This window comes from Scyliorhinus torazame, chromosome 17 (genome assembly GCF_047496885.1).
Source record: "Scyliorhinus torazame isolate Kashiwa2021f chromosome 17, sScyTor2.1, whole genome shotgun sequence".
In the NCBI taxonomy this organism is placed as follows: domain Eukaryota; kingdom Metazoa; phylum Chordata; class Chondrichthyes; order Carcharhiniformes; family Scyliorhinidae; genus Scyliorhinus; species Scyliorhinus torazame.
This window is the reverse complement of record NC_092723.1, coordinates 140,486,427-140,508,920: the sequence shown is the minus strand read 5'-3', so window position 1 is coordinate 140,508,920 and position 22,494 is coordinate 140,486,427. Positions and strand designations below refer to the sequence as shown.

Here is a 22,494-nt window from a genome sequence, read left to right as displayed (position 1 = left end):
ATTCATTGTAGAACTGTTTAGACAAAAGTTAATAATAAGAATCGCTTATTGTCACAAGTAGGCTTCAATGAAGTTACTGTGAAAAGCCCCTAGTTGCCACATTCCGGCGCCCGTTCGAGGAGGATGGTACGGGAATTGAACCCGCACTGCTGGAATTGCAAGTCAGCTGTTTAGCCCACTGTGCTAAACCAGCCCCCGAGTTACCTCAGATGTAACCATCATTTTCATCACTAAAAACCCAGTTGACAGGCTCTGAACGAGCAGGTGCGTGAGGAGATCATGCAGGTGGAGCGGAAATACAGCTAACACTGAAGGCCGCACTTTCACCGCCGCAGCCACTCATCAAGAACACCCCAAGCTTCTGGTTCACTGCCATATCCTTTCACCAGTGCACTTCTCAGCTGATGCATTCTACACAGAAACCCCACTCCCACCCTGCTTTACGTTGCAGAACCTCCCAACTGATACAATTTACAGAGAGAGAATGCCCACAGATACTAGGGGAGCACACTCTGGCTGAGTTTATGTTCTTATAGGGGCAGCACAGTGGCGCAGTGGTTAGCATTTGCTGCCTCATGGCACCGAGGTCCCAGGTTCGATCATGGCTCTGGGTCCCTGTCAGTGTGGAGTTTGCACACTCTCCCCGTGTTTGCGTGGGTTTCGCCCCCTCAACCCAAAGATGTGTAGGGTAGGTAAATTGCCCCTTTATTGGAAAAAATTAATTGGGTACTCTTTAAAAAAAACATTTTTTTTAAATAAAAAAAATTAAAATTTATGTTCTTATAGTCAGGGGAGCTGAGGCCAATTATCATTCCTTTAGCAACACCTTCAGTTGATTTACAAAAGACTGGGAATTGAACCTCAAATTATTAATGAAATGCCTTAACCAACTGAAGCACTGAGGCCCCCCCCCCCCCCCCCCTGTGAGCACAACTCTCGCTGATTCCTTCCTCTCTGATCAGCCAGAGAATGGCCTCTTCATTCTCGTGCTTACTCCATTTCCAGAACAGCACCGAGAGAAAAATGTCAAGTTTTTAGATGGACAAATTTTGAATAATGGATGCATGTTCGCAGCCTGGACACTGATTCGACACAGACATATTAAGAGCAACATTAGCTGAGTACACAGGTGGAGTTTCATAGAATCGCTACAGTGCAGAAGGAAGCCATCCGGCCCATCGAGGCCCACTCTCCAACCCTATCCCTGCAGCCCCACCTAATCTACATCATTGGACACCAAGAGGTAATTTGGCATGGCCAATCCACCCAACCTGCACATTTTTGGACTGTAGGAGGAAACCGGAGCACTTGAAGGAAACCCACGCAGACACAAAGAGAAAGTGCAAACTCCACACAGACAGTTACCCAAGGCCGGAATCGGACCCGGGCCCTTGCCGCTGTGAGGCAGCAGTGCTAACCACTCGCCCCCCCCTTACATACTGAGCATCATAACTAACCAAGGTGGGATGTAACTGTGAGTACTATAAGGGCCTCATGAGAGTGAGTGTTGAAGAAAAATAATTATTTGGAGTGTTTATTTAAATCTATTACACAAGATACTGTACAATTTTGCTTAAATTTTAAAAGCAAATCTTTGCTGATGATAATGTAATGAGCAAACTCAATCTCACTCAAACTACATGTTAGGTATTGAACTTTTAACTACGCACTGTAACTTGGTGAATGCCATTATTCGGAGATTCCCTGCCATAATTTGTAAAACAGGCCCCAAGCCCCCATTTCCAGTATGCAGCTCGTTACGTCCCCACTGGTGAAGAATCCAGCTTACACAACAAAAAATATATATCAAATGAGGAATTACCTTTCTGCCGCCAATTGGCACAAGGGATACTCTTCCTGGGGTGAAAGGTATGACTTTCCCATACCACCTCCAAGCACTCGCAGACTAAAAGGACCAACCTAGGGAAAGAGCAACGATAATGTAAAAACATGAGGGCTGCAGCACTTCACACTGCTTTCAACACAAGACAGCAGGGAGTCAGCAAAGGTTAGACAGCATCAGGAGAGCAGGGTTATGTCCAAAAAACCTTCATCTTTTCCCTGTTCTTTGCCCTGCATTTTCCCAACTCTTCAGTTTCAGATTCCTAGTATTCTATCAATCTGAAACCCGATGCAGACGCTTATTCCAGAAAGTATCACCTTCGAACCACTGTCCTCATCACAATACATGATCAAGAACATCTGGAATTTCTCCCTTCGCTAACTAATCTCTCTGCCTCTCTGAAGGACTGCCTGACATCAGTCTTAAAGTTGCCTATCGCTGCCTTCTTTTCTTGAATGCTGCAGTTCAGTTTTACATTTTCGATTCAGTTTGCTATCATATACACCCTAGGGTTCCTGTTCAGACACCTCTTCCAAACCCAACTGCCTGAGTCTTTCTAACCCTTCCTTATAACTCAGTATTCTGTTGCTAATTTGCATCATGAATCTCTACAGTATAGAATGGTACTATGGATAAAGGGCACCAACTATCAAGGCGGCCGGTAATGCAATTTGAAAGGAATGCACATTCAAATCTAGCAGCAGCAAAAATCAAGCCTTTTAAAACAGATTGGTTTAATCACAGATTAATTTATCCCAGGTATTGCTCCCTCACAACACTCAGACGTTTAGTAACAACTTGCATGAGAGAGACCTCCCATGTAATTTTTACCTTTAACACAATATGGAAAGCCAAAGGAAAAAAAGCAGCAACTGAGGCACATTTAAGTAGATGTTTATGGATGACCGAGATACAGCAACAGGATCTAAACATCGAAACCGTATTACATTGTCAACCAATCTCCCTACTGCTTACTTTGTAGATATTTCAATTATCAAAGACAGCCATTAAGTATTTAAATACTCCCAAGTTATTGGTACACATCCAATTTCTCAAATTGATTGAATTGTAATGAAACAGACATTGCCTGCTTAGTTATTTTTTTCTTTATAAATTTAGAATACCCAATTTTGTTTTTCCAATCAGGGGCAATTTAGTGTGGCCAATTCATCTACCATACACATCTTTTGGGTTGTTGGGGTGAGACCCCACGCAGACACAGGGAGAATGTCCACATGGAAAGTGACCCGGGGCCGGAATCGAACCTGTGTCCTCAGCGCTGTGAAGCAGCAATGCTAACCATTGTGCCACAGTGCCACCCGCTTAGTTATTAAACTTACAAACTTTGAATTATGTTCTGGTTTCTCACACTGGGATTTTCACAAAATTCCCCAAACTCACTGGATTTCTTTCTAGAGTCAGACACACAGTCACTCCACAATGCTACATCTGCACCCACCGCCACCACCACCCCCTCCATATTTCTGTATTGCTCACTTGCTAGCATCTAATTTCTGTTTATTAATTAAAAGATATTTTTTGCTACAACAGCAGAGTTTGCCTTTGGGGAACAATTGTATTTCACACATCAAATTCAACTGAGGCTGTGGGTGGGCAGGTATCTTTTTAGCCTCTTTCTCGTAACATTCGAAGTGGTTAAATGCTCCACAAGATTGATTGACAGTACAAAGTGGGAGCTGGTGGACCCCATTGTGATCCTAGTGACCACATCTGTAGTAAGTGTTGGTTGCTCGAGGAACTCCAGCTCAAAGTTGATGAGCTGATTCTGAGCTTCCGATGCTGCGATACATCAGGGAGAGGGAGAGTTACCTGGATGCTGTCTTTCAGGAGGCAGTCACACCCTTAGACTAACTACCCTGAATTTGGCCAGTGGTCAGGGACAGGAGGGTATGGCTGCGAGTGAGGCAGGTAGAGGGATCCAGGAGGTAAGGTTGCAGGAGCCTCAGCCCTTGTCCTTGTCCAACAGGTTTGAGATTCTTGCTCCCTGGGTGAACAGGAATGGTGAGAGCAGGGAGGATGAGCAAACCGTGGTACAGGGTGCCATTCAAATGGGGGCAGAGAGAGAAATGCAGCCGTCATTGGGGATAGTATAGTTCGGGGCATTGACACTGTTCTCTGTTACCAGGATCAAGACTCACGAAGGTTGTATTGCCGACTTGGTGCCAGGGTTCAGGATAGCTCATCTGGGTTGCAGAGGAACTTGGAGTGGGAGGATAAAGATCCAGTTTTCGTGGTCTACATAGGTACCAACGACATAGGTAGAACAAGGATAACAGTTTTGCTAAGGGAATATGAGCAGCTAGGGGCTAAATTAAAAAGCAGAACCAAAAAGGTAACAATCAGGGGCTGGTTTAGCACAATGGGCTAAACAGCTGGCTTGTAATGCAGAACAATGCCAGCAGCGCGGGTCCAATTCCCGTACCGACCTCCCCGAACAGGCGCCGGAATGTGGCGACTAGGGGCTTTTCACAGTAACCTCATTGAAGCCTACGTGTGACAATAAGCGATTATTATCTCTGAATTACTACCTGAGCCACAAGCTAATTGGCACAGGGTCAATCCGATTACAGGGGTAAATGCATGGCTTAAAGATGAGGGTGGGAGAAATGGGTTTGAATTCATGGGACATTGGTACTGGGGGAAGGAGGGACCTGTTCTGATGGGATGGTCTTCATTGAAACATGGTGGGAATAGAGTCCTGGCGAATTGTATAACTAGGACTGTAGATAGTGCTTTAAACTGAATGGGGTGGGAGGAGTTCAGTTGCAGGGAAAAATCAGTAAACCAAAATTAGAGCAGGAATTAGGAGTTTAGGTTAGCCATGTGGCAGATGGTTACCAGATATTAAAGGGTGAGGGACAGGATGGTCAAATGTCCTTTTGCACCAAGGAACTATAAAAGAGTACGGTAATTTGACAATAGAACAAATTTAAAACTTTGTATCTAAATGCACGAAGCATTCGGAACAAAATTAACGAGTTAACGGCGCAAATAGAGACAAATGGGTATAAGACATGGTTACAAGGAGACCAAGTCTGGGAATTGAATATTCAAGGGTATTCAGTATTTCGGAAAGATAGGCTGAAAGGAAAAGGAGGTGGTGTAGCTTTTCTGGTGAAGAAAGGGATCAGTGCTGTAATGATTGGCTGGTTGGAGTCATGCCTGACACAAAGGAAGATGGTTGTGGTGGCTGGAGGTCAATCATCTCAACTTCAGGACATCACTGCAGGAGTTCCTCAGGGTAGTGCCCTAAGCCCAATCATCTTCACCTGCTTCATCAATGACCTCCCTTCCATCATAAGGTCTGAAGTGGGGATGTTTGCGGATGACTGCACAATGTTCAGCACCATTCGCAACTCCTCAGATAATGAAGCAGTCCATGTCCAAATGCAGCAAGAGATGGACAATATCCAGGCTTGAGCTGACATGGGGCAAGTTATATTCGCGCCACACAAGTGCCAGGCAATGATCATCTCCGACAAGAGAGGATCTAACTAACGCCCCTTGACATTCAATGGCATGACCATCACTGAATCCCCCACAATCAACATCCTGGTGGTTACCAATGATCAGAAACTGAACTGGACTAGCCACATTAATACTGTGGCTACCAAGGCAGGTCAAAGGCTAGGAATCCTACGGCGAGTAACTGACCTCCTGACTCCCCAAAGCCTGTCCACCATCTACAAGGCACAAGTCAGGAGTGTAATGGAATACTATCCACTTGCCTGGATGAGTGCAGCTCCAACAACACTCAAGAAGCTCAACATCATCCAGGATAAAGCATCCCACTTGATTGCTCCCCCTTCAACAAACATTCAAACCCTCCACCACCGACGAACAGTGGCAGCCGTGTGTACCATCTACAAGATGCACTGCGGTAACTCACCAAGGTCCCTTAGACAGCATCTTCCAAACCCACAACCACCATCATCTAGAACAGGCATTTTCAAAGTCGGGGTTGTGACCCTCGGATGGGTCGTGGGCAGGTGTTGGGAGGGTCGCGGAGCCGTCCATCGCGGCGCTCCTGATTGCGCAAATTCGCGCGCAACAACTGCAGCAGCTGGCTTTAACATAAAAAAATGCGGGCACACTGCGCATGCGTGCCCGCTCATCGGTGCGCATGCGCAGAACCGCGTGGTTATGTAAGCTCCAATAAGGAAAACTGATCAAGCTAACATTTAAAGGCAAGATTTCACCCAAAATGTGACGGTACTTTCTAATTCTGTTATGAATTTCTTTTCTATTTCTGATCCCAAAACTGACTGAGCTACCAGCACCTAAGCAGCCAAATCCTGCGTTACACTGAATTACATTGAATATACCACCACATTCGGCCAACCAGCCCATGTCCACATTTTTGCTTCATTCGGAACACAATTGAGCATAAGGCACTATTCATACATGAGGGAAAACAAGTGGCGAAACAAAAGAATATTCTGGCCAGCCAACCAGCCCACACCTCGGAATTGAATGAAATGTAAATTGATACAGGAGCAAATGCTTTATCCCTCATTTCTTTCAAAATATGATGCAGTTCCTGGTCTGGCCAGGGACAGAAAAGCAGCAAATGGAATACAACCCAGGGAAGTGGGAGGTGATGATGCATTTGGGGAAGTCAAACAAGGCAAAGAATTACAGAATAAATGGGAGGATACTGAGCAGTGTAGAGGAAGGGAGGGACCTTGGAGTGAATGTCCACAGATCCCTGAAGGGAGCGAGACAGGTTGCTAAGGTGGTTAAGAAGGCATCTGGAACCCTTTCATTTATTAGCGAAGGTAGGTTTGCGCAATCGGAGAGGCAGGAGAAGATTTTTTTAGAATGCAATGGAATCTTCCTGCCTGAGGGAGGCAGAGAGCTGGTCACGCCCCCCCAAACGTTGACGTCACGTGCTTTGGGCGCGATTGCGATTCCTCCAATTTGTCAGCAGCAACCAAGGTAAGAGAAAATGGTGGGGCGCGAAGGTCGGCCAGCGTGGGCCCCGAAGGTCGGCCAGCGTGGGCCCCGAAGGTCGGCCAGCGTGGGCCCCGAAGGTCGGCCAGCGTGGGCCCCGAAGGTCGGCCAGTTGGTAAAAATGAGTCCCCGGAAAAAAAGTTTGAAAAACACTGATCTAGAAGGACAAGAGCAGCTTATACCTGGGAACCCCACCACCTGGAGGTTCCCCTCCAAGTCACTCACCCCCCTGACTTGGAAACATATTGCTGTTCCGTCACTGTCGCTGGGACAACATCCTGGAACTCTCCTCCCTAACAGCTCAGTAGGTGGACCTCCACCTCAAGGACTGCAGCAGTTTGAGAAGGCAACTCACCACCACCTTCTGAAGGGCAACTAGGATGTGCAAACCAGGAAATACTGGGGGCTTATAAAAAAAGTATGGCAATAATCATGGGTGATTTTAATATGCACATAGACTGGATTAATCAAATTGGCTTGGATAGCCTGGAGGGAGAGTTCATTGAACGTCTTAGAGATTGTTTCTTGGAACAATATGTTGTGGCACCAACCAGGAACCAGGCAACTCTGGATTTGGTATTGTGTAATGAGGAGGGATTAAGTGATGACCTCAGAGTTAAGGATCCTCTAGGGAACAGTGACCAGAGTATGATAGAATTCTAAATTCAGTTCGAGGACGAGAAAGTGGAGTCCCACATTAGTGTTCTGGAATTAAACAAAGGTAATTACACAAGAACGAGGACAGATTTGGCCCGTCTGGACTGGGCAGGAAGGCTAAAAGGTAGGACAGCTGATGAGTAATGGCAGTTGTTTAAGGAGATACTCAATTCCTCACAACTAAAATATATTCCAGAGAGGAAGGAAGACGGTAAAAGGGGTTAAAAAAAAAATATCCATGGCTAAGCAAGGAGTTAAGGACAATATAAAGTCAAAAGCTTAGCTATACCATGTTGCAAAGACCAGTGGCAGGCTGGAAGATTGGGAAAGTTTCAAACATAAACAATGGGTTACTAAAACGTAATAAAAAGAACAAAGATAAATTATGAAAGAAAGCTAGCTCAAAATATCAAATAGGATAGTAAAAGCTTCTGTAAGTACATTAAAGGGAAGAGAGTGGCTAAAGCAAGTATTGGTCCCTTAGAAGCTGAAACCAGAGAATTAATGCTGGGAAAATGGTAGAGATGCTAAATCAATATTTTGTCTCAGTTTTCACGGTGGAGGGCACGAGTACCATCCCTATCGGAACGGGTAAAGTAGACGTAATAGAAAGGGTGGAGCAATTAACATAAATAGGGAAACAGTAATCAACAAACTAATGGCCTACATCCTAGGGTGTTAAAGGAAGTGGCACTGGAGAGAGTGAATCCATTGGTTGTAATATTCCAAAATTCCCTGGACACCGGAAATGTTCCAGTCGATTGGGAAAATGCTAACATAAGGCCCATATTCAAAAAGTGAGGGAGACGGAAAGTAGGAAATTACAGACAAGTTGGTTTAATATCAGCTGTTGGGAAATTGTTAGAATCCATTATTAAGGAAGTAATATCGGGAATTTGGACAAAACATAATCCATCAGAGTCAGCATGGTTTTATGAAGGGTAAATCATGTTTGATTAATTTGCTAGAGTTCTTTGAAGATGTAACAAACCAAGTGGATAATGGGGATCCTGTAGATGTAGTATATCTGGACTTTGGGAAGGCGTTTGATAAGAGCCACACAGAAGATTAATACACAAGGTTAGATCACACGAGGTTAGGGGTAATTTATTAGGTTGGATAGAAGACTGGCTAATGGACAGAAGACAGAGAGTCAGGATAAATGCGTATTTCTCTCGATGGCAAGATGTAACTAGTGAGGTGCCACAGGGTTCGATCCTTGGGCCCCAACTATTTACAATCTATACAAATGGCTTGGTTACAGGAATAGAAGGTTCTATAGCCAAATTTGCAGATGACACTAAAATACGTGGGACAGTCATTTGCAATGAGGAAACAAGAACCTCACAAAAGGATATTAGGTGATCAGGCCAAAATGTGTCAGATGGATTTTAACATGGATAAGTGAGGCGGCACGGTGGCGCAGTGGTTAGCACTGCTGCCTACGGTGCAGAGGATCCGGGAACAATCCCGGTCACTGTGTGGAGTTTGCACGTTCTCCCTGTGTCTGCATGGGTTTCACCCCCAAAACCCAAAGATGTGCAGGGTAGGTGGATTGGCCACGCTAAATTGCCCCTTAATTGGAAAAAAATAATTGGGTACTCTAAACTTCAAAAAAAAACATGGATAAGTGTGAGGTCATCCATTTCGGTTGGATTATCTAAATGGAGTGTGTTTTCGGGGAGCTCCAGTGCAGTGCGATCTGGGTGTCCTCATGCATGATCTGCAGAAAACTAGCATGCAGGTTAGGCAGGTAATAAAGAAACAAATGGAATGTTGGCATTTGTAACTAAAGGAACAGAGTATAAAGGGAGGAAGTGTTGTTGCAACTGCACAAGGCATTGGTGAGACTGCACCTGGAGTATTGTGCACAGTTTTGGTCCCCTTATTTGAGGAAAAAGAGATAGTCTTGAAGGCAGTTCAGAAGAGGTTCACCACATTGATTCCAGAAATATGGGGTTTGTCGTATGGAGAGATTGAGCAGTTTCGGCCTATACTCTCTCGAATTTGGAAGAATATGGGGAGATCAAATTGAGGTGTACAAGATGATAAAAGGTATGAATAAAGTAGGCGTGGAGCGGATGCTTCCTCTGTGGGACATTCTGGAACGAGAGGTCATAGTCTCAGGATAAGGGGTAGCAAATTTAAAACCGATGAAGAGAATCTACTTCTCCCAAAGAGTCATGAATCTGTGGAATTCGCTACTCGAGGGTGCGGTGGATGCTGGGATAGTGAGTAAATTTGAGGAGTTGAGAGATTTTTAATTCGTAACGGGTTGAAGGGTTATGGAGAATGGGCAGGACGGTGGAGTTGAGGCCATGATGAGACTAGTCATGATCGTATTGAACAGTGGAGTAGGCTCGAGAGGCTAAATTGACGACTCCTACTCCTAGTTCTTATGTTCTAAGAACTGCCTAATTCCACTTTCCAGCTCTTGGTCTATAGCCCTGTTGGGAACAGCACCTCAAACACAAATCTGATGTTCTTGATTCTGATGTTCTTGATTAATGAGGGGATTTCTTGATTAATAAGGGGATCAGGGGTATTGGGGAGACGTCAGGAGAAAGGGGATGAGGAACATATCAGCCATGATCGAATGGTGGAGCAGACTCATGGGCAGAATGGCCTAATTCTGCTCTTATATCTTATGGTCTGATCTTGGATCCTGTGCTGGTGCTGCTATTTCACCCGCAGTGTTCCTTTAAACGACTCTCTAGGTTATGGGAACCCAGCAGCCTCTCTTACCTCCGTGAACATCCCTGACCTAAACAGATGTCGCATCTTTTCCAATATATCTTTTTGCAGTCCATCCCATGTTATTTTACGATCCAAACAGAGTACAAAGGGATGACCAAACCTAGAAAACAGATGGCAATAGGGTGTTGGAAACAGGAGAAACAATTGAAAACAAAGTCAGAAATTAAATGACAACGTTGCAAGGACTCATTGAAACATCAGTGCAAAGTCTGAACCCTAACTTTTATTCCTCAAAACCATTAACCCCAAGTCTGTAACTAGACTGCATTTTGTGTTAACCAGTTCACTGGATTAGTTAATTAAATTACACCCCAAGTCTGTAACTAGACTGCATTTTGTGTTAACCAGTTCACTGGATTAGTTAATTAAATTACACCCCAAGTCTGTAACTAGACTGCATTTTGTGTTAACCAGTTCACTGGATTAGTTAATTAAATTACACAGGTCGGTTTCATTAATCATTCTGCCAACAAGACTACAGAATTAGAATTCTGATTTAAATTAACAAATGGTGCTTATGGAAGATGGCTGAAAAGTCTGTATGATGTCAACATACCACTAAAAGTGGGCATTAGCCGGTGCGCTCAATCCCACAGCATCCACAAGGGACAAAAAAATTCTTACATCGATTGGCAATTGTATGTTTTGCCTTTTAAAAAATCAACAATATTGAAAACAGGTCTAGTTGATAAGAGAACTAATAGATTAAAATGGATTATAGTCATATTAGCTAGATCTAACCTGGTCAGTTAGAGATCCTTCCAGCTTTGTTTTATTGATGGTAATAGTAAGAATAATCTTTATTGTCACAAGTAGGATTACATTAACACTGCAATGAAGTTACTGTGAAAAGCCCCTTGTTCGGGTACACGGAGGGAGAATTCAGAATGTCCAAATTACCTAACAAGCACGTCTTTCGGGACTTGTGGGAGGAAACCGGAGCACCCGGAGGAAACCCACGCAGACACAGGGAGAAAGTGCAGACTCTGCACAGACAGTCACCCAAGCCGGGAGTCGAACCTGGGACCCTGGCGCTGTGAAGCAACTGCTGGTATTGGCCACACTTCACAGCAACTGATGCCAAGACTATTTACAGGCCAACTGTAGGGTGGAGGCATGGGCAGCTCACTGCTCCCTCTGGACTGATCCAACTATATGCCCACCCTCACATCACCACATGATGCATTTCATTTTAATCAAACTCAGGTCGAGAAGTATCCCAATCTAACAGATCACCACCCCCATCACTCACCCTTCACCCACACACACCATCCATCTGATCTAAACTTAAACTTTCATAGAGCAGGGCAACATGGTGGTGCAATGGTTAGCACTGCTGCCTCACGGCACCAAGGTCCCAGGTTCGATCCCGGCTCTGGGTCACTGTCCGTGTGGAGTTTGCACATTTCCCCATGTTTGCGTGGATTTCGCCCCCACAACCCAAAAATGTTCAGGGTAGGTGGATTGGCCACACTAAATTGCCCCTTAATTGGAAAAATGAATTGGGTACTCTAAATTTTTTTTAAAACAACTTTCATAGACTAGAATCTACATCAAGTCACCCCTACACAACTGAAGGTTTGGGGAGTTTACAGTCTGGGGCAATGTAGTACTGACTGGAAATGAAGCAATCAGGAACGTAATTAAAAACGTGATTCAATGGCAAAACAAGAGGTTGCTGAACACTGCCACTCAGTACGTGACCCAAACTTACCCATTCTCACGTTTAACACAATACCTCATTTTTCAGACAGTTATATAACATAAATATTACTGAAAATACAGACACATTACGGAATCTTTTTATCTTGCATTCATCAGGACAAACACAAGAAATTTAAATCACAACACTTTATACCACAGGAGAAAAGTGTGCCGATGATTGGAAAGTCAACCCTGGCTGAGGCATTGTCATTGAGAAACTACAGGCTTTCCATGCATCAGAGTATTCAAAAAAGGTGCAAGGCAGTGAACAAATCCCTATCCATGAATCTATATTGCATCTAGTGAGCGATGAGCCACATTACAAGCAAGATTGATTATCTTAAACTGTTTGATAGTGTAGCTATTAGCGCACTCAAAGATTGTTCAGCAAGTGCTGCCCAATTGCAGAATCACATTTGTTGTGTGATGTGCAAGCACAGGCTGATTGTGTAAGGTCTGAACGCTGCCTATTACAATAGCCGGAGGAATATGTTTAAGCATGGTTAGCCTGTAGTTTACCCATTGCTTTCTCCACAGCAATGCCTTAGCCAATCAGTCAACTTGCCAACCAATCACCACCCCTTTTCTCCTGTGGTATAAACTGTTGTGAACATTTAAAATTTGGCATTCATGCATTTGTCCTAATGTGTGCAAGATGAAAAGCTAAGCAACATGTCTCTAATACCAAGCAACTACAACACACTTAGCAGTCAGACTGCTCTAGGGAATGGAAAATGGGCACTTGGCAAAAACAAACAATCATGGAAACTGATGGTCCCCAAAAGTGGAGGATTTTAAAACAATTTAATGAAGCTCTTTACAGATTCACAGCACCTCCAGCATATTGATGTGCAACGTGAACAATTTACGCACGTGTTCTCATTGGTACCACATATTTAAACAACTGCACACCAACAATTCCATCCCTAAAACTGCTACCCTACAACTTTGTGACAACATAGCAGAAATATTCAATTACTTATAAATTTGAAATGAATCAACATTTGGATAATTTACCTTTTTATCTGCTGCCCAGAGCAGCATTGGTTACACACCAGCAACATCCATTTCTCATGTCCCAAACCCTTGTTGTACACTCTCTCCAGTTTGACCTGTTTCACTCCTCCATGGGGGTAGGCTGTGGACCGGTGATCAGTGCTGTACTTCAAGTTATTTTGATTCATGTTTGTAAGCATGGCTGAAAACAAATACAGAATCAGAAGATTAGAAACATATGCAGATTTGCTAAATTTCAAGACATGTTAATTAACAAAATTATCTGTGACATAGAGAGATTGATCACAGAATAGAAGCGAACTGTTTTAGCCAAGAGGTCCTGAGCAGAAAATCCACCCAAAAAAGTTCCATGAAAAATGATCAATGATTTCTCAACTATCTATTTAACTGAGGTTGTCTAAAAAACACACACAGTCACATTACAAATATAAGTAGTCGAACTAAAGCTTTACAAAATCAAGCTGTTAGGTGCTCTGCTTTAATTCTTGGACACAAACTTACCTCTTTGACCAATATGGACATCGGGTAACTCAAAAGCATAGATACAGTCGTTTTCATGAATTGTATCTAAGGCATCACCATCACTGAAGGTGCGATGGAATCCATCATAATAAATTTCAGTTAGAACAATCTGAAACAAAAAAAATGAGTCAAGTAACGAAGGCACAATATTTGATTAAAGGGTTTTAAAATCATTGAAGGAACTTGCTCAGTCACGACATGGCACAGTAAACCTCAGTGACAAACTTTACACAATAAGCCCAGGATTCAAAGAGAAGGTGATAGAGTTGGTTACCTCTGCCTCTGAAGACCTGGACTGCATTGCAGCACAAGTTGATGGGATGAATGTTTTGCCTCTCTCATCAAGATGACAAGAGTTGTACATGTAATCAATTTGGTGCGTTTGGAACCAAATTCCAAGGTCTATTTTTATTTATTTTTTAAAATACCCAATTGTTTATTTTCCAATTAAGGGACAATTTAGCGTGGTCAATCCACCTAACCTGCACATTTTTGGGTTGTGGGGGTTATAATGATATGTAGACAGGCATGTAACTAAGGGGTTAATCACAACACCCAGCTGTGGCATAACCACTAGAGGGCATTACACAACCCACAATATAGCCGGAGCTCCCAGAAGCTCTCTCTCTGTCACTTCCAGCAGGAGTTACAGGAAGAACATCAGTGTAGCAGAGAGATCTCAGTCCAGCCATCACGTTGCAGCCTAGATACAGTTTGATCAGTAGAGTGTCAAACTCATTTATTAGTTTTGTCATTACTTAATAAATTCTCAGTTTACTTCGAAGAGTGTTCCTCAACATAGTCTACGGTTAGTAACAACATATTTACTTAAACCAAGTAATATAATATGGTACCAGAGTGGATACTGTACCTACGTAGTTAAATTTAGTAAGTTTAGAGAGAAAACCAGATAGCTATTCGGCAACAGAAGCATCGCCTTTGGAACAAAACTTGCTGATTCCAGGCACGATGGACAGACCACCAGCTCCTCGTCACCTCAGGATCACCAGTATCCTTAATGTTAACTGGCGGTTGTTTAAACAACAATTTCAACTGTATGTAGAAGCGTCTGACTTAACACACGTGACAGATGCTCGAAAAATAGCTTTTTTATTGACTACGGCTGGTCAACACACGATAAGAGATCTACAACTCTTTTAACTACACAGAAAGTCAGGATAAAACAAAGTATGAAAAAATCCTTGAAAAATTTGATAGCCACTGCAAGGTCCAGACAGCTACATCTTCAAAAAAAGAATGCAAGGGAAAGAGGAATCTTAACAGCTTTTTTACTGACCTTAAACTGTTAGCTCAATCCTGCAATTTTGCTGCACTAAATGACTCAATGATCAGAGACCAGATAGTATTTTGAATCATTGATGAATCTCTGAGCGAGCAATTACTTAAATTTTTAAAAATGACTCTTGAAATCGCTATGGAAACATGTTTGGTGCATGAAGAGTCAAAAGATCGTTACTTGCAGTACAAGATCGCTGAAAGTGGCCCAAAAAACCTCCACGAGGTCGAGTGCATCCAGGCCGTGTCCCGATTGAAGAGGCTGCATGTTTCCAACGGCAGCCATCTGGCGCGCACAAACTCGGGCCCTGCGCATGCGCAGTATGAAAAAAAAATGCAAAACGGCCAAGAACCGCACTGCGCATGCGCGAAGACACACGGAGCATCATGCTGTTGACGTGGTGACGCGCATGAGGTGTGGAATCGTCCACTTTTGAAAAAAATGCCCTGCGAAAGGCAAACAATGTCTCCAATGTGGGAGACTAAACCACTATGCTGCTCAGTGCAGATCTGCACCACAATTTAAAAGTCAAAGACCGAATCTAAAGCAGTCACATTAGACGTATACAACTCCAAACGGATGAGTCTGACCCAGATAGTGCAATGGATCCAGAAGATGATTACCTGGATAAAACATTCCAAGAGGGAATTACTGTAAAGTTTGAAAACTCCACAGAGAATACATCACGAGTGCAATCCATCCATGCCATTGATTCCGAAGCTGAATGGAACACAGTGTTGGATGTAAACAGATGCCCAATTAAATTCAAGCTGGATACAGGTGCCTCTGCTAACCTGCTTTCGGAGCTCGACTTCACGAAGATCAAGCAAACTCCCAAACTCCTTACAGCTGCCTGCAAACTTCAGGACTACAATGGCAATGCAATCTCATCATTGGGGTCATGCCATTTAGTAGTGTCCAACAAACACAGAGACGAGCCTGAGATTTGAGATTGTCCAATCAGACAAGTCGTCGCTCTTAGGTGCGAAAGCCTGCAAGCAGTTGAACCTTATTCAAAGGATTTACTCATTGGCACCGTCTCATCAAGCTCTTCAGGTCAGAATTGAAAGGAATACTGGATCAATACCCAGATTACTTCAGTGGAATGGGCACACTTCCATTTGAATACAAAATTCTGTTGCATGCTGATGCGCAGCGGGTAGTTCACCCATCAAGGAGAGTTCCTGCTCCACTGAGGCAATGGTTAAAATCAGAACTCACAAGTCGACAGAAGAAAGGCATCATCCCCAAGGTCACGGAACCGACTGACTGGGTCAGTTCGATGGTGTGCGTAGAAAAGCCTTCGGGTGATTTAAGAATTTGCAACAACCCCAAGGATCTAAACAGAAACATCATGGGGGAACACTACCCGATCCCGAAAAGAGAAGAAATTACAAGCGAGATGGCACACGCACGCATCTTCACCAAGATAGATGCATCCCAAGGATTCTGGCAAATACAACTAAAAGAATCCAGCAGAAAGCTCTGCACCTTCAATATACCTATCGGCAGATTTTGTTACAATAGAATGCCATTTGGTATCATCTCGCCGTCTGAAATATTCCACCGCATCGTGGAACAGATGATGGAAAGAATAGACGGAGTTTGTGTCTACGTGGATGATATTATCATCTGGCCTTCGACTCCAGAGGAACATGTGTCGAGACTGCAGAGAGTCTTCAAACGCATGAACGAGCATGGCCTCAAGCTGAACAAATCTAAATGTAGCTTTGGCATGTCCATGCTCAAGTTCCCGGGTGGCCAGATATCGGAACACAGTGTATGACCAGACACAGACAAGATAAAAGCCATTGAAGCAATGAAAGTCCCTGAGGACAAGAAAGCACTTCTTCGCTTCCTTGGAGTGGTGAATCTTTTAGGCAAATTTATCCCAAATTTGGCCAACCACACAACATCTCTAAGAAAGTTAATCAAGAAATCAACTTTGTTTGAGTGGACGACGGAACATCAAAAAAAGTGGTTGGAGTTAACGGCAAAATTCACCACTGCACCCGTCTTAGCGTTCTTTGACTCAGATCGCGAAACCAAGATTTTGACTGACGCAAGTCAGGATGGAATTGAAGCAGTGTTGTTACAGAAAGATGACACCTCGTCATGGGTTCCAAGAGCATATGCATCACGAGCAATGACACCGACAGAGACTCGCTACGCTCAAATTGAGAAGGAGTGTTTAGGTCTTCTCACCAGCACTTAAAAATTCCATGATTACGTCTGCAGCCTACCAACATTCACCGTTGAAACGGATCATAGACCCTTGGTGCACATCATCCAAAAGAACCTAAATGACATGACTCCTCGATTACAAAGGATACTACTCAAACTCCGGAGATATGAAAGAAAGATGGCGCCGGAGCGAGGCGACGTCTTGCAAGCTGTGCCCAGCATACCCTCTAATTCTATCTTTTACTCTCTTTCTATGCTTCTAAAACTTCATTCTAACTCTTTTAAACTCTCGAACAATGTTCTAATTCAATTACTTACAGATTACCGGAGACACCTGAAACTGACAACCTGAAATCGACCCGGACCAGCCGACCACGTGTGAGCAGCTGCCGGAGCTGCAGTCCTAGGCCTGGGAATTCCCCTACAGTGGCTGCCAGAGACCAGGAAAACGCCCTAGAAGCCAGGGCCTTCACTCTACAAGCTGCCAGAGACCTGGAAAACACCACAGAAGCCGGGACCTCCACTCTGCTGCTCTCCAACGACCAGACCAGCATCGCAGCAGCTGCAGCCCCCCCACCCCAGCTTCCAACCCCACTGACCCAGAGAGCTGCGACACCCTGCAGGCCCCAAGCACTACTTCCACTACCCCCCCCCCCCCCCTCTACAGTCGCCCCACACTCCTAAAAACCAATCCCACAGCCTAACAATCACTAATACTGCTCTTTTAAATTTACTTGCAGGTCTAGAGATCCTCCGTCCTCTGAAGGAAGACCGCGATCTGGAAAGGACCCTGCGGACCCCAACACACGGACCCGGCCATTCACTCATCCGCAACCGCGATCCCAGAGACATCATCTACTTAACGGCCTTCACCCCATCCACGCTCCCGGAGCATGGCCTGGACATCCACCAACCTGTGAAGACAAGCCGCAGCCCGACAGCGACCCGGGATGCTCGACCGCGCAGACCCACCTACCGGCCCAGGAACCGCAAGCAAGGCAACAAATCCTCCATCCACACACCGGCCAGAGGGAATAACCTCATTGGACACAACTATTCCCTTAACACTGCATACTCTCACCGTCTCCCAGGCTCGAAAAGAAGCAGTCACTCCAGGAAGCGTGGAAAACATGCAGGCCTGCAGGTGAGAGTGAAACAATGCGGCCCCAAAGCCCCTCTGCCTAGCTTACTCCTAGCTAATGTCCAATCTCTCGAAAACAAGCTATACGAACTTAAAGCCAGACTCATTTTTCAAAGAGAACTAAGGGACTGCTGTGTGCTCTGTTTCACGGAGACATGGCTCACTCCTGCTTCACCGGACTTTGCCCTACAACCAGAGTGCTTCTCAATCCACCGAATGGACCGTACGGCGGCCTCATGCAAGGCAAGGGGAGGTGGGGTCAGCCTCCTAATCAACACCTCCCCTGGTGCCTAGATGTAGCAACACTAGCGAGTTTCTGCTCCCGGACCTAGGATACCGGATGCTAAAATGCCGCCCCTACTACCTTCCGCGGGAGTTCAGCTCCGTTATCCTGACGGTAGTTTACATCCCACCCCGTGCGAAGGTGAAAATCGCACTGGACAAAATATTCACCACCACAAATAGCCTTGAAACGAAATATCCCAAGGCCTTGTTCATTGTAGCTGGGGACTTCAATCAGGCCAAGCTCAAGAGCGTACTACCAAGTTACCACCAACACGTCACCTGTTCCACCAGAGGCCCAAACATCCTGGACCATTGCTACACAAATATCAAGCATGCCCACCGCTCTATCGCCCGCCCACACTTTGGCAAAGCTGACCACAAGGCTGTGCTCCTGCTCCCGGCTTATAAGCAAAAACTGAAGCGGGAGAATCCGTCAAAGAAAGTCATGCATTGTTGGTCTGAGGAATCGGATGATCTCCTACGGGACTGCTTAGAGTCAGTGGACTGGTCAATATTTCAAAAACTCTGCGACGAACCTGAACGAGTACGCCTCTATAGTAACTGACTTAATTAGTAAGTGTGTAGAAGACTGTGTGCCAAAGAAGCAAATCCGTGTGTTTTCCAACCGGAAACCCTGGATGAACAGGGATATCCACTGCTTGCTGAAGTCTAGGTCTGAGGCGTTCAAGTCAGGCGACCCTGACCTCTACAAGAAAGCCAGATATGATCTAAAGAAACCCATCAAAGATGCCAAAAGACAGTACCGGACCAAGCTCGAGTCCCAGGCTAGCCACACGGATCCCCGCTGTCTATGGCAAGGTCTGCAAGACATAACGGGCTACAAGATGGAGGCATGTAAACTCGTCGGCTCCAACGCACCCCTCCCTGATGAGCTCAACGCATTCTATGCCCGTTTTGAGAAAGAGGTCAGCGAGAGTGAGCCCTCCACCCCAGAAGCCGCGGATGAACTTGTATCTGAGATCACCACTGCAGACGTCGGAGCAGCCTTCCCGAAGGTCAACCCACGGAAAGCCACTGGCCCGGATGGGGTACCCGGAGGAGCACTCCGGTCTTACGCGGATCAGCTGGCGGGGGTATTCGCAGACATCTTCAACCTCTCTTTACAACAATCTGAGGTTCCTATCTGCTTCAAGATGACAACCATCATCCCTGTACCAAAAAAAGTCAAGCAGCGTGCCTTAACGACTATCGTCCAGTGGCTCTGACATCCATCATCATGAAGTGCTTTGAAAGGTTAGTCATGGCACCAATCAACTCCAGCCTCCCGGATTGCCTTGATCCACTACAGCTCGCCAACCACTGCAACAGGTCCACAGCAGAAGCCATCTCCATGGCCCTGCACTCTACCCTGTGTTGCTAACTTTCTCCTTCGTTCAACTGCTCTGTTTTATTACCTTTGCTCTCGAGTCGCCAGGTATCTTTATGATACCGCCACGAGGTTCAAGTCCAAGTAATGATCAATAACCCAATACACCGATTAGTAAGATTCAAATCAAAGCACATTTATTATACACAGTAATCGCTACTCATGCACAAATTCTACGTCTAAGCTACTTCTACAACTAACAGGCCTATACTTAACTTCGGACTGGCCCACCAGGTCAGGGGAACAAATGGCCTTTCGTTCGGGTTCTGAGTCTGCGGGATTCGAAGTTGGTACGGATTGGTAGCTAGGAGCGCCTATCTCGTAGCGAGCGTTGAATTAAGACTTACTTTGTTCGGTGGTCACTGCACCGGTCACGGTCAATGTTGGTTCGTGTTGCTGGGTGACCCGGGCAGGACGAAGAGGTGAAGAGAGCGATTTGAACTTGGGGCTTAACTCTTATAGTCCCCAGGGGCTTCCCGCCTTTCGAGGTGGACCCTGTACCTGGTCCCAAGTGATTGGACTTTGTCCCAATCGCTTGATTCGATTTCTCCAATACTGGAGCGGTTCCCTGATCGATGGGCGGTCTTGAGGTGCTCGTTCACCTCCTTTGTGTTGGCTCCTGCTGGCGCCGAGGAGTCTGGCTTTGCTTTGTGTGTCCAAAATGTTACTTATTGATCCCGGGGATTGCTCATCAGTATGTAGATGGCTGCTACATTGTTATGCTGATGGTCGCTGGTATCGATGTTGTCTGGCCTTTGCAGAGGTAAATACACAGCAAACCTGCACCTGCTGGTTTCTGTCTATGTTGGCTGACTTTCCCTCAGCCTTTGCCGTTCGCCATTTTAAATCGGGAGTTGGCCAATTTAGGTGGCTACACCTGGAACACCTAGATAAACTCCGTAGCCTTGGCCTCGGCTCCTCCCTCTGCGACTGGATCCTGAACTTTCTAACCCACAGGTCACAATCAGTAAAGATAGGCAACAACACCTCCTCCACGATCATCCTCAACACCAGTGCCCCACAAGGCTGTGTCCTCAGCCCCCTACTATACTCCTTATACACCTATGACTGTGTGGCCAAATTCCCCTCCAACTTGATTTTCAAATTTGCTGATGACACCACCATAGTGGGTCAGATTTCAAACAATGACGAGACAGAGTACAGGAATGAGATAGAGAATCTGGAGAACTGGTGCGACGACAATAATCTCTCCCTCAATGTCAACACAACGAAGGAGATTGTCTTCAGCTTCAGGAAGCGTAGTGGAGTACATGCCCCTGCTACATCAATAGGAACGAAGTAGAAAGGGTCGAGAGCTTCAAGTTTTTAGGTGTACAGATCACCAACAGCCTGTCCTGGTCCCCCCATGCCGACACCATAGTTAAGAAAGCCCATCAACGACTCTACTTTCTCAGAAGACTAAGGAAATTTGGCATATCAGCTACGACCCTCACCAACTTCTACAGATGCACCATAGAAAGCATTATTTCTGGTTGTATCACAGCTTGGTATGGAACCTGCTTTACCCAAGACCGTAGGAAACTACAAAAGGTCATGAATGTAGCCCAGTCCATCACGCAAACCAGTCTCCCTACAATTGACTCTATCCATAATTCCCGCTGCCTCAGAAAGGCAGCCAGCATAATTAAGGACCCCACACACCCCGGACATACTCTCTTCCACCTTCTTCCGTCAGGAAAAAGATACCAAAGTTTGAGGTCACGTACCAACCGACTCAAGAACAGCTTCTTCCCTGCTGCCATCAGACTTTTGAATGGATCTACCTCGTATTAAGTTGATCTTTTCTCTACACCTTGCTATAACTGTAACATTATATTCTGCAGTCTCTCCTTCCTTCCCTATGTACGGTATGCATTGTTTGTACAGCATGCAAGAAACAATACTTTTCACTGTATACTAATACATGTGACAATAATAAATCAAATCAAAGATATGATTTCAATCTTGTATATACGCCTGGCAAAGATCAAATCATTGCAGACACGTTGTCTCGTTCAGTCACTTCACCAAGTGGATCACTAGAGATAATCCAACACATCGAGTCTCAGGTACAAACAACCTTTCTGCAAAGGACAAAAAAATAATTCTCATCAGAGAAGAAACGAGAAAAGGCCCATTGCTGCAACGAGTCATTCATAACCTTTACAATGGGTGGCCGAAAGGGCAATGTCCGCGATTCCAGAATGTTAAAGATGACTGAACGATGATCAATGGAATACTGCTGAGGATAGACAGAATAGTGATTCCGCTGCGCCTCAGGCCCATGGTACTTCGTCAAATTCATGAGGGACACCTTGGAATAGAAAAATGCAGACGAAGGGCTCCACAAGTCGTCTACTGGCCTGGCATCAATCAGGACATCACGGACATGGTCTTGGGCTGTGAGACCTGTCAGAAGTTCCAATCAGCGCAGTGTAGGGAGACTCTTCAACCACACGACTTGGAAAGCTCTCCGTGGTCCAAGGTAGACATTGACCTATTCCACTCTAATGGTCGTGACTACATACGCCTTATATACTACGCGAACTACCCTGAAGTAATGGAGCTGTCTGACCTCACCTCAAAGATCGTGATCAAAGCATGCAAAGAAACGTTCTCTCGTCATGGCATACCGAACACTGTTATGACTGACAATGGGCTGTGCTTTCAGTCGCGACTGGCCTGCATTTGCAAAATGCTACAACTTTAAGCACGTCACCTGTAGT

The 22,494-nt window shown here is 45.1% G+C and overlaps 1 protein-coding gene across 1 annotated transcript in view; it reads right to left on the bottom strand.

The window, feature by feature from the left end:
• usp31 (ubiquitin specific peptidase 31) overlaps window positions 1-22,494 on the bottom strand; it is a 202,524-nt gene that overhangs the window by 21,159 nt on the left and 158,871 nt on the right. The window contains exons 6-9 of the mRNA XM_072481189.1: window positions 13,454-13,583; window positions 12,953-13,133; window positions 10,220-10,331; window positions 1,823-1,920 (exon numbers count right to left, since the gene is read on the bottom strand). Of these exons, the coding sequence (XP_072337290.1) occupies window positions 1,823-1,920; window positions 10,220-10,331; window positions 12,953-13,133; window positions 13,454-13,583 (521 nt within the window). The remainder of the gene's footprint in view (window positions 1-1,822; window positions 1,921-10,219; window positions 10,332-12,952; window positions 13,134-13,453; window positions 13,584-22,494) is intronic.